Source organism: Brachycentrus maculatus, unplaced genomic scaffold (assembly GCF_059751285.1).
Source record: "Brachycentrus maculatus isolate JH-2025_06_01 unplaced genomic scaffold, ASM5975128v1 h1tg000068l, whole genome shotgun sequence".
Classification (NCBI taxonomy): Eukaryota; Metazoa; Arthropoda; class Insecta; order Trichoptera; family Brachycentridae; genus Brachycentrus; species Brachycentrus maculatus.
Genome location: NW_028280822.1, coordinates 1,712,636 through 1,726,551, shown reverse-complemented (window position 1 = coordinate 1,726,551; position 13,916 = coordinate 1,712,636). Strand labels below are relative to the sequence as shown.

Below are 13,916 nucleotides of genomic sequence, written 5' to 3'. Positions count from 1 at the left end.
GTTCCATGTTATAATCTGCATATCAGTGATGTAGCTTGTAGATATCGGTGATGACATCCTCAATTGATAATAATTTCTTCGTATCGTACCAATTTTTGAGATTTAAAGCAAAAACATATCACTCAGGGTCAAGTTCAGGCAATATTTGTAAGCCTAATTTTTACAATTTTACCATTGCGGCAGTCGGTTTTTGAGCTTATAATAATGTGACGAGCTTATTCTAAGCTCTTAAAGAGACTTTAAGAGATTATACCGCTCACTTGATAACTGATTTCCAATTAGGGTTTCTTGCAAAAGTGAATCTCTCTTGCAGGCGGACGGTGTTCACGCTGGACAGAGAAGGCGAGATCGAGATCACCGTAGCCGGCATCACGAGGCGCGATGCTGGCGTGTACACGGTGACCGCTAGCAACCAGGTCGGCAGGGCCACTTGCTCCACGAGGGTGGAGGTCCTGGCCCCCAGAGAGGCCGGCGACCAGCTCGACCAGCTCGACCAGCCGGCACTGCTCATCACTCCGTCACTGCCGTAAGCCAATTTTTAACTCTAGAATACAAACAACTTTTTTTTTAATTTTCACTTGAGACATCATCTATTGGTTAGATGAAAAAACTTTTTCATCTTCCCAATAGATGTCTCTTGTAAATTTTATGTTATAAGACTTTTTGTTTCTCTACTAGTGTATTCATTAGTGTATTTTTATATTAGATACTCTATATCTGTATTATGGTAAGGGCTTTAGCCGTTCAATAAATAAATAAATAAGTTTTATATTTGGACACACTCAAAATGTTGTTAATTAATCAAAAAGAGTATCTGCTTAATAAAAGCTTTCCTCATCCCACCATAGATGGATATTGTGAGCTAGCACATACTGTGTTGCGAGTTTGATTAATATATCTAGAATTGTCAATCATGGGTATATTTACATACGTAATTGGTGAATCAATAAATAAAAGAATACTCATGTAAAAACATTTTGTAGAGTATGATAATTTTTTGTGCGAATATACATACTCTATTTAAATTGCTTACACAAGCTAAAGAAATGCTTAATTGCTTCGTATATTTATAGAACTTTATTCAATACCCGATAGAAATTAAGTCGTAAGTTTTTTCATTTAAAAAAAGCTATAACGGTTTTGACATCTGAATACGATTATCTAGCTACTGAGAGTATTATTAATTTAACATAAGCCATGTTGAATGATTTAAAATATATATATTGGTTAACACGAATTAAGCCGTAATTATTAAATAACCTGCTGACTTAAAACCATATATAGTAATACGGTGTGAAAGTCGTTTGCACCAATCGATTAAAAATATCATAATCATGGTTGTTTAAAAATAACATATTTAGACTATTATCACTATGGCTTGTTCAAAACGACAAAATAAATCTGTTAAACTATACATTATTTAACGACTTTTTAGACTATTATTTAAAATTTAAACACTTATAACAGGATTTCTTTCTTATTTTGGCTGATGGTACTGCCATTTGTGATGTAATATAAACAATCCCTGAATGAGTAGTCCGGAGATTGTCTCTGTGTGCATTTTTTCTGTAAAATACAATTCTCTTTTTTAATGAGCATGATTCGTAAATATAATTTTTCAGGTACTCCAAGGAGCCAATGTTCACCAAGAAGCCTCGGTCATCTGACGCCAAGGAAGGAGACACGGTGGTCATCTTGTGTGAGGTCATCGGGGACCCCAAGCCGGAAGTCCTTTGGCTGAGAGACTGGCTGAAGGTAGGCCAAATATTTCAATCATTTTCTTTCTGTATTACATATTATTTTTTATATTAATTCTTTAATTTTATTTTGTTATCGTTAACTTCTAGCAATACTTATTGACAGCCGGATTCAAAGTGACAAAGTTGTTAGAAATTAATGTCCAAAAGTACCTACGTTAAAGTTAACTCTTGCATACTAAAGTTTTTTTTAAGTTGTGCATTCTATTACCAATTCGATCAAATTTCACAACTTATTACTATTTATTCAATTCTGAAAAAATATATATTAAAAAAATAATGTACAAAAAATAATAATTAAGAAATAAGACTATTTTCTTGCCGCCATAACGGCGGCACTCGAGTATTGCGATTAATCATTAATGCCGCCGCTATGGCGGCACTCGAGTGCTAAAAGTCAACTAAACTGCGCAGATACGTTACTTTCCGTCTAATAAAGTTACGAAACGTTTTTATAAGGAATAACCCGCAAAGCCCTATATACTTTTAGAGGCTTGTCTGCAGGTAGGATAGTAAGAATAGGTGAAGGTAAATGTGAAGAGTACATCACAAACACAAAGATTGAAAACATTTATTTCTTCAATTTATTTTGCACTTGTCGAGAATCGAACTCGTGACGCCAGTTTCGCAGTCGAGCGTCTACCTAATTACTCCACGGCGCCTGTCTAATTTAAAATTAAAATTGCTTGCTGTCATTAAAACATAATTTTAATAATATGTAAAATAATAAATAATTTTTAAAAAATACAATGAATATTTATTGTCATTTTAAAGTTTTCTTAAAATTTCGCTACGGTTTTTCATATCACAAAGGCAGGTGCACTTTGCCAAAAAGTTTATAGCATTTGTTTGACGCATTTCTGACGCGCTCATTCTAAAGTTGTTTTTATTACGTTGAGTACGATTAGTACGCGCCGAAGTTGACCTAGTGAGGACCGTACAATGTGCAATACGAGAGCGGGCAAGTATTGGAGCGTCACTTCATCAGTACATCGAGTACATCTGTGAGAGTGACAGTGTGTGGGCGTTCATTCAAAATTTAAACAGCTGTTGTACACCACATAAGTACTTAAGGATAAAGGATTTTCCTACCCCATCAAAACGACCCTAAGATGATTTGGCGTGGATAAAACGGTCAGTTACATAAAAAAAATTATAATTAAAATTATCGGAAAGTTATATCGTAAAATTAAATTTAAAAAAATACTTTGAGCAATGTAAAATCATTATTTAAAACGAATTTTAAATTATTTTATGCTAGCCGGATTCTATTGTGTAGTGGTTACCGCGTTTGGCTACCATACAAGAGGTTCTTGATTCGATTCGGGGGTCAAATAAATAAAAATGTTTTTTTTTTTACCATAATATTTTTTTAATATTACCCTGGACTGCGTAAGACATCACTTTTTCTTCATATAATTAACGATCAACTTAACACAGCGTCAATTTCATTCGTAGCCATATGCACCATTGTGTGCGGACGAGAGTAAGAAAAAGAATAAGACTTTTTTTATAATGTCATGTTATAGTTAATAAACAAATATATTTAATATTTTATTTTTCGGGCGTATTCAAAATATATAATATAATTAAATTCAACAACCGGGGCAATATTTTTTTCTTTATATTCTAGAGTATTGTCTGGACAATAAACTTATTTATTCATTTATTATTTGCATATTTACTTAAAAACTCCACTAATATGTATGTATGCTATGAAGGTGTATTATTTTGAAAAATATAAAGAATCTTAATTATTTTAAATAATGCTACGAAAATAATCGATTATCAAATAAGTATGATTTACTTGACCATATTTAAATTTCTATACACTTTATCATTAATACCGGGCACACATTTAGACATTCCATTATATGGATCGTGTGCCTCTTGATTTATATTTATGTAAAATACTGACAAGATAAGAATGAATCTACATACTTATATACAGAAACGTTCATGAATATGTAAGCTGAACTCGTTTAAATTTTGCGTTTTTTTTTGCTGATTCCGTAGTTTCAACAATAGCATTACAACATTTACTAATAGTACATGTTTAATGACACATATCGCTCACTCCTTTCAAGAACGTCATAAATCAAAAATCGACAATTTTCAGTTGTGCATGTTTTCGGAATGCCCAGAAAATGTTCTATATACCAGCAAAAGCATATTTTTAACTTAATATTTACCCGCTACAGGGCAGAAAATGTTGTTTTTGCATTTTGAAGAAAACGTATCGTTTAATTATTTTTTCAAATATACTAAATATTTTTCAAATGGAGAAAAAACCTTCAGGTTTCACCTAAAAAGATCTGTTGCACAGTAAAAAGTTCAATAAGTGGCTCGATGTTTATTTTTAATACATTGTGTTATATTTTTAAACTTTAAAAACGTTCTCCTGAAAAATCAAGTTTTTTTTTATTTATGACGTTCTTGAAAGGAGTGAGCGATATGTGGTCGTCAAGAAGACTTGGATTTTATAAATAAAACAGCATCTACTCGAGTCATAAGGTGTATTCTTTTGTGTAATCAGACAGTAAATATTCAATACTTCATTCCGTCAAAACATATTTGTTTTGTATTATATCGTAAGTAAATATACGTATTGGAATATAACTCTGACTGCGAACTTCTTAAGAATACATTAATGTATCCCGATAGACTTATTTTTAAAGAATCGTTAATTAAAAATCGTGTTTATTTTTTACTAGAGGTAGCTATACGCCTAAAGGTCGTTAGTTAAAACCAGCTCTTTCGAGAAACTATGTGGAAATATCCATATAAACTGTATTATCTCTCGAAATATGTAGTTAGGCGGTTATTTTTTAATATCAGATGTAATTTTTTTGTTGTCTGCATTAGAAAACAATGTTTGCTCCAATATTGAGCAGAATTTGAATCACGATTTTGGTGTTTTTGAACACATGTGCCCGGAGAGTCGAGATGCCCGGGGCCGGATTTCAGACGAACGTCGGGTACTTGCAACACTCGGGTACTTGTGAATGAACAAACGAAGTCCACGACTATACGAGTACATACAGTGTTATACTCGGTTCATTGTAAAAATATCTGGCATTCATATTTACCTTTTTTACTGTTTTAAAAATGTTTACCTGGACATATTTGTTCACTAACTTTTTTTTCTTGTTACGCTGTGCCTCTTTAAAAACAGACTGAGGTTTTTTGTGCTTGGAAGAGGGACTCGAATATTTATCAATTGTATTGTATTTAATTAAGGATATACAGGAATACAATCTTGATTTGTAACTATTACACAGTGCTTATCATATTTCGTTTACTTTTTATAAGAATAAATTACGTATTTGATATTTTTTAAATTTAAATAATGTCTTTAAAATAAATATTCACGTTATAAAACATGTACAGACATAATTAGGATAAAAAATTAAAGTAATAAACAAATTTTCTACATAATATCTTTCCGATGTTCAAACATTTTTTTATATGACTTTGAGCATTTAAAAATTAAAGATATTCTTTTCTTATTCTTTTAGATATTTAAATGAAAATTAGTCTTGTGACTCGGCATTTTGTGTATTAAAAGCATTGTCAATTTTGTGGTATGGTAGTATAGCACTCTCCTTATCAGTCATCATTCACTTTGTGTAATACCAAAAATGGTATTACATAAAGTGAACGATGAATGATAAAGAGTGTTAAAAATATATTTAAATAAACCTATTGAACTAACTAACTAACCATCACGCCGCTTCCCCGCAGGGGTAGGCAGAGAGAATAGAGCGCCACACCACTCTGTCCTTGCAAACATTCTTCGCCTCTTCCACGTTCATGCATCTCCTCATACATACCCGCCGATTGTTACGACTCCTAACCTGACCACTTTCAAGTATTTGGCATACCTGATCGTGCCATGTTTTTCTCGGTCTTCCTCTGCTTCTTTTCCCGCTAACATTCGCCTCATAAATTTGTTTTACCGTTCTTTCCTCACTCATTCGTTCTACATGTCCAAACCATCTCAACACACCTTTCTTAATTTTATCGATAATGCTTATCTCAGCTTTGCATTCTTTCCTTATTTCACTATTCGCACATCTATCATACATCGTTTTGTTACACATTCTTCTGAGAGATCGCATTTCGACTGCATTCAGTCTACTTTCATCCTTCTTTTGCCAGCACCATGTTTCACTTCCATACATTAGAGTTGGAACCAGGACTCCGTTGTAAACCTATTGGGATTCTAATAATACGGACGTACATTTTCTAGGAAAACAATCGCCTTGACCCACAATGTAAAATTATAACGACAAGCCATTTGGTTTGAGCATTAAAAAAACATTCATATATTACAGTATTAGCAATATGTACCTAAATAAACAAACTAATACAATCCATTGTGGTTAGGTACTATGTGAATCGGAAATCGCGCTAGGAGGTCGAAATTGCACCAATTTACCATTATCACTGTTTACTATAATATGTGCTATTTAACACTACAGCGGACCTAAACTTTCGCACATGATTGGTTCCTGAAAATGTGTGCGAAAGTTAAATGTTCGAAAGTACAGGGATGTAAAAAAATATATAAAAAACACCAAAAATTGTACTTTAAAATTTGTATTTATTAAAAATTACTAAGTACAAATTGAATAAAAACTATATTTTTTTAATTGAATTATAAGGAGTTAGTTGTATTTTACTTTTTTTTCATTTCTTCATAGAGAGTTCTTAAATATAATTGTTCATAATTTCATAATTTTTTTTAAATGTCTCGAGATGCGTAAAAGCTTCGTTCATATTTTTTATTGCTAAGGTCTTGATGCTTTCTACAGGTTCTTATTCCTCACTATCAATTTGTATATTATTTTCATTCTCTTGTCGGTCCATTAGAAATTTATTATTTAAGGGTTTAGAATGAGATTCAATTATCTCATTAACATCTTCACTGTTAACATCCAGGTTTACTTCGTTTATTAGGTGAACTATTTCAAGTGTGATGGTTTCTGGAGTTTCATCAGAATTTATGAAATCACCCGTAACCATAATTGTTTTCATGAAGCTTTCATTATTGACTCTTTTATTTCAACCCATGCATCTCCAATATTGTTTGTTGCGTTCCATATGTTATAATTCAGTACGTACATAACGCTTTTTACAGTACGGACCCAGTTTATGTATACGCATTTCATAGTGTGAAAGGAAACAACTGCAATGAAACAAAACATTTTTGCAAAAAAATTAACGTGCAAAATAGCGAATTGTGCGAAAGTCGAATGTGCGAAGGTTCGCCTGTATGTGTTCTTGAAGGAAATATTCAAAAGTAGATTGTTATTTAATGCAGTCGAAATGCGTTCTCTCTAAAGAATGTGAGCCAATACGTTGTATGATAGATGTTCGAAAGGCGATATATGGAAACAATCCAAGGAGATAAGCATTATCGATAAAATTAAGAAAGGTCTGTTGAGATGGTTAAGTAATGTGAATCGAAAAAGTCAAGAAAGAATAGTAAAACTTATGAGGCGAATGTGGTCGGGAATAGAAATAAAAAGAAGACCACGGAGAACTTGGCATGATCAAGTATTTTAATACTTAAAAGTGGTCAGGTCAGGAGTCGCAACAATTGACGGGTATGTATGAGGCGATGTATGAAGATTATTTGTAAAAACAGATGAATTGTTATCTCTGCCTGCCCCTGCGGAAAGCGGCGAGATGTTTAGCTAGTTTAGATTGTTTAACGTGGTATTTAATATTTTCTATTTAACGTGGGTACAAGTACAAGGAGGCCGATGTTTGGATGGAATTGACTAAAAATCAAAATCAATCGAGTCTGACTCGAGAATAATTGTTGGTTTCAAATGAATCGAGTATAATTACTTCTTTGTATATGTAATGTATTCGCGTTTGGTGTCTATTTATTCCAAATTAGTTAGATAATTTTTCGACTTGACGCGATTGACGACAGACAATCAAAATGGCAGACAATTAAGCAGACCCATTCAATTATGCATGTAATTAATTATTCTTGTTGCGTTCTTTATAATCCCCAACGGCGTTTAATTTAAATGGCGTCTGACACCGAACGTGAACGTACACAGCTTGAACTAAAATTATTTGTGCAAATCGCGAATTAATTGTACTATGTTACTATGACCGATTAATTAATTTGGTAAAAAAAAAGACTGAGATGTAACGGCAGTTAATTTGATGACATCACGCTTCTTGTGTCCTTCTTGAATCAGGTCAAACTTTTGTTAGAAATGAAGAAATGTATATATACATATATATATATATATATATATATATATATATATATATATATATATATATATATATATATATATATATATATATATATATATATATATATATATATATATATATATATATATATATATATATATATATATATATATATATATATATATATGTATATATACATTTGTCAAACTTTTGTTAGAAATCAAGAAATGTATATATACATATATATATATGTATATATATATATATATATATATATATATATATATATATATATATATATATATATATATATATATATATATATATATATATATATATATATATATATATATATATATATATATATATATATATATATATATATAACAATAACAACTTTTTTACGTTTATCCATGTAAACATGACTAGTTTCGAGAACTACAGATTTTTCCAACAATAGGTGATAATACAAACTATTTCACCTGTTCATGAAAACATTTGTAGTTCTCAAAACAAGTTATATCTACAGTAAAAAACTCGAATCCCCACGACTTTTGCGATTCGTGGGTATCGAACCCCCGACGCTAGTTTCGCAGTCGAGCGTCTACCCATCTACGCTACGGGGCCTGTCATTTAATTATTTTGGTCACTGTTCAAAACGGTTTTTTTTTACCATGGTCCTAACCGCATAAAAATGCTTTTTTTTATATTCTTGAAAGTCAATTTTTCACTCTACAGTAAACATAGTGCCAATAAAGGGCGTGAATACTTTTTTTACGAGATATCCGATACTAACCGATCTTTCCTCACTCGTTAATCAAATCGCAAATCATCTCCAGTCACCTTTCTTAATTTCACCGATTACCTGAGCCTTGCATTATTCCCTGATTTCACCATTTGACGTACAGATTGATCTCATTTCGAATGTATTCAGTTTACTTTCATCCTTCTTTTACCAACTCCACACTCACTTCCATACATTAGGGTTTGTACCAGGAATCTATTGGGCACTGCTAGTTGAGATTTTACTTGCTACAACTTTTATTAGTTACTTTTTTTTTACTCTGATACCAGCATTTACTGTCCTTACATTTATAAGCCTACATAAAATATTAAATTAGCAAAAAGGTACCTCGGTCTGGACAACAATGTATGCATGTGTATGGGAAAATTATAAAAAAGGTCTATGTCTATATTCAGAAGAAAAAATGTCTCCAATGATAATATTGCCGCTTTGCACATGCGCTGATTTTCCCTACCTATACATACTATTGTTTCGGCCTGTGCGGTGTTTGTAATATGTATTGTATATGAGACGTGCATTGTTATAACTCTGATATATATATAATACGTAGCATATCGGTGTGTTCATATATATAATATTTGATTTAGTTTCGACTGGATAGGTGGAGCCACATATTTTTGCAGTTACCGTACGAAAGAGCGTACCTTGCGTATAAATACTGATCGTCCGTCTGGAACCTTTATCACAAAACCACGGGCATCATGCCTGTGGTGGGGTGATGCCCGTGGTGAACTATTCATCACAAGCATCATCACGCTCCTTATGGAAACGGAGAGGGATCTTTGGCAATCCTCTCTCGTAATTTTTGAAGGGGGTTAGTAGTCCTGCACCGGCAACTCCCCCACTAGACTTTCAGACTCGGGATGAGACACGATTATAAATCTGTGACTCGTCCTCTTTCAGTACTTTTAAGTACTAGGACACATTCATTAGTTATAAATGAAGGTCCAAATTAAATATTCCTGATTTTATCACGTTTTATTCGATAATTCTTTATAGATGAATAAATAACATAAGAATATGAGTTTGGCCTGTCTTTGGCTGGTTTTAGTTTTAAGTGAACACTTATAAACTGTGTTGCAATGCATTCACCCATGATAACACCCAAACTACTTAGATTTTTTAACTCTGTATATATACTTTAACACAGGTTTTTCAGAATTAAGGTGGCATTGAAATTAGTAAATAAGCTTAAACCTCCTTTTACGCATATATAAATTTTATCTAGATTGTTTCACATTCTAAGAAACCCCTGAAAATATAATTTTTTAATAATAATCTAACCTAACACGCCGCTTTACCGGAGGGGTAGACAGAGAGAATAGAACGCCACATCTTTGCACACATCTTTGCACGTCTTTGCACACATTTTTCGCCTATTCCACATGTGTCTCGTCAAAAATACCCGCCTATTATTATTCTGACTTTTGATCTGACCACTTATAAGTATTTTAAATACATGACCATGCCAAGTTTTCCGCAGTCTCTCTCTGCTTCTATTACTCACTACTTTCGCCTCATACATTTGTTTTACTTTTCTTTTTTCACTCATTCGTTTCACATGCCTTAACTATCTCAACACACCTTCTTAATTTTATCGATAATTCTTATCTCAGCTCTGTCTTTCCTTGAATTATCACCATTTAAACATCTCGGCTGTCCAAACTCAAAACACAGTAAGGGACATTTTTTTGTAGTACGTTTTTTTGCATTTTTGGACTAAGTAGATTCTACTTAGTCCAAAAATGCAAAAAAAACGTACTACAAAAAAATGTCCCTTTCTGTGTTTTAAGTTTGGACAGCCGATCTATCATAGATCATTTTGACGCACATTCGTCTGAGTGATCGCATTTTGAGTACATTCAGCCTACGTCCATCCTTCCTTAGCCGCACATTCGTGCCATAAAATTTAGTATACTAAAATTAAGATTTTTTAAATCATTGACAACGACTTGGTATATTTTCACATTACGTAATATTCTCGTTTACGTATTGCTAAAAATGTAGCTAGATACTCTCAAATTACTTTTAGTTTATCTTATAAAGGACAAGACAATAGTTTTAAGAACACGACAATACAAATGTATGGTACACAGTTTCGCAACGACTCGGCTAGGCGTGCTTAACCCTATACGATTGAGTTTTGTGCTGACTCGAAAACGAGAAATTAAAAAAAAAAATTGAAGATTTTTTAAAGTTTATAAATATCTAGGCTGTTGGCTCAATGACCAGTAGGATCGCTTCTAATAGATCAAAGTCAGCATATAAAAAATGCAGGTAACTGCTTCTTCAAAATGCAATGCCTCATAAAGAAAATCTGCGCATGAGACTTGTAAGATTTGTGGCGTTGAAAGCCAACTGTGGACTTTCAACGAAGCTTCCACAAAAATACCAGAAAAGTTGAGCTATGGAAGAATATAACTAAAATCATGGGTAAATAGACTAAAATCATGGGGAAGTTTTAAACACTTTGATGAAAGTACACGTGATAGAAGTGAAATTTCTTAAAAAACCACGATATCAATGTTGTTTAACAAAGTAAGTGATCTCAGCGCTGCCAATGTCGAGTTGAACATTCATGGTTAACCAATTTAGATAAATATAGGAACTTTGTTCAGAGTTTGTTCTACTTGTGGGAAGCGCTATGGTGTCAGTTGCCCGGTGATTCGACTGGGAACTCTAAAATAAATACGTTTTAGTAATTCCGGCGAATCAATGTGTAAGTTGAGCAGTTTATAAACGAAGATCACATCTGCTGATTTTCTGCAATCATCCAGAGAATTCATTTTAAAGAAGATCGCAGAGTCTGTACCATCTGAGTGGTCTAAATCATGTATCGTTAAAGTATTTTATAAATATATTTTGCACTCCTTCGATTCTCCGTTTATATATTTCATAACCCGGATTCCACACATGTTGTTCATCCCAAAATAGTGTATTTTTTTATAAGAATTTATGTATTAAAATTGTAATTATAAATGTATGCGAGAAGAACAAAGAGACGCAGTTCATCGACTTTTATGTCGTTTATAATATTGTCCCCATAACATTTGATTCATTTAAATTCGTATATAAGGGGTGAAGGACAATTTTTTGTGTGCTCAGATAAGATTAATATTCAAACGTGTATACGTCGCGCTCGCTCTTTTTCTATTTGTGTCGCTTTGTTCTTCTCGCCCTTATAAATGTTTTATAATTTTCGATATATTGGTGTCGCTTTGTTCTTTTCGCCCTTAAATATTGTAATTTTCGATGAATAAATAATTGACTTTCATTTGCGCGTTTCCGTCTTCCTCATCACAAGTGTTCCAGTACCATTAGCAGAAACACCTGTGATCCATATTCAAGGATGCTTCTAATCTGCGCATTATATATACAAGGTTTTCATAGTATTCATATTCGAAACGAAAGGGTTAGCTTCAACTATCTCGTAACAGATATTTTACTGGTTTTAACGAGAACACAGAATCGTTTCTTGGATTAATTATTTAATATAAAACATAACTTTATTAAACGATATGGAGTATGAAGTCATATCAACTGCTAGAGTTATTCAGAAGAGTGTCTGTTTATGCTCATGTGTCATGTGACCCCACCAATCTACATACTTAAAATAACGTCTATTTCTAATAACAGGTTACTTTAAATGATAGATCCTATGATAACGCTCTGTGACTAAGGGAAAAAATTTCATTCATCATTTATAAAGCAATTACACTATAAAAAATACACACACATAAATATATATATATATATGTGTGTGTGTGTGTGTGTGTGTGTGTATGCGTGTGTGCGTGTGTGTTTGTGTCTCAATCAATTGAAGACATTTTCAATATTTTCATTGCTAAGCTAAAATTGTAAAATGAAATATATTAGACAGACATGACATGCTTTCTGTTTTCTTTCTTTTCCGTTTAACCGGGCTGAGCCACTGCAACGCGCGGCCGGGCACAGCTAGTTCATAAGCTCATAATAGCAACTATGCGACTTATAAGACTGCTTGACATTGATGCACTGTTATATTGAACGTTAATTACATGAAGGCAAAGTTTTTCTCATCAGGTAAAAAGTCCATGATAATAAATAAATGTCACATTAAAAAACCACCTATTTTATATAAACCCCCATGAAAATCGAACCTGGGACCTCCAGCACAGTAGCCAAAGGCTATAACCACTAAACGAAAGCGGACAATGTCAACAGTTTATTAATCCGTTATTTCTGCCGATATAAGGAAATATCGTATACCTTATTTACTAAGAAAACTCGTTTTTATGCAGGTACTATGTGTAATTTCTGTCCTCTTCCGTAGTGTAATGGTCGGCATGCTTGGCTACCTGACTGGAGGTCCCGTGTTCAATTTCCACGGGGAGGGGTCAAATAAATATAAGTGATTTTTTCACTCTAATACATTTTTACTTTTTTTTGTAAAAATGTCTTAATGATTGTTCCAAAACCGGTAGTCACAAAGTAGTGTTCACTTTGTGTAATAAAAGTGGGATTACATAAAGTGAACGATGAATAATAAGGAGAGTGTTACTCAATATTTCCCTGGACTGGTACCTGAAGAGGAGGGTTGATCACATTTCCTTCATGTGTTAACTATCAAGCGTTTATATGATGCAGTACCCTATGCACCATCGGGTGCGGATGAGGGTTCGAAATGTTTAATTTAGACATTAGAATTTAGGTGGGGACTGACCGGAGCATTTTGTCGTAATGTAACGTCGTTACCTTACGACGTTACGTTACGACGCGTCGTAACGTCGCTCGCGGCGAGCGCTCCGACTATGGATGGAGCGCTCGGCTCGCTGTACCGACTATACGAATGCTCGCATTGTAACGTGTTACGTTACGACGAAATGGCTCCGGTCAGTCCCCACCATTATATTTAGTACAGACACACGTGCTATATGTTGCCGTGCGTAACACGACTACGGAGTCGTTTGCTATATGTTGTTTCAAGTGTCGGATCGGTCAATGTTATTACATGGGCATAATCAGAAATGGTAGTGCGGAAGGTCGAGGCTTTATACCCTTTGTGGAAACCTGCGCGGAACGGTGCAAACATGGTACATATGTGCTACATGTCGGTGCTCTTCCGCCAACCATATACAGACTCGGAAAAA

At 33.4% G+C, this 13,916-nt stretch overlaps 1 protein-coding gene across 3 annotated transcripts in view; it reads left to right on the top strand.

The window, feature by feature from the left end:
• Positions 1 to 13,916, top strand: part of LOC148311314 (uncharacterized) — a 124,454-nt gene that overhangs the window by 84,866 nt on the left and 25,672 nt on the right. For all 3 annotated transcript variants that reach the window (XM_088256876.1, XM_088256874.1, XM_088256875.1), the window contains exons 16-17: positions 314 to 526; positions 1,623 to 1,755. In XM_088256876.1, coding sequence (XP_088113002.1) covers positions 314 to 526; positions 1,623 to 1,755 — 346 coding nt within the window. The remainder of the gene's footprint in view (positions 1 to 313; positions 527 to 1,622; positions 1,756 to 13,916) is intronic.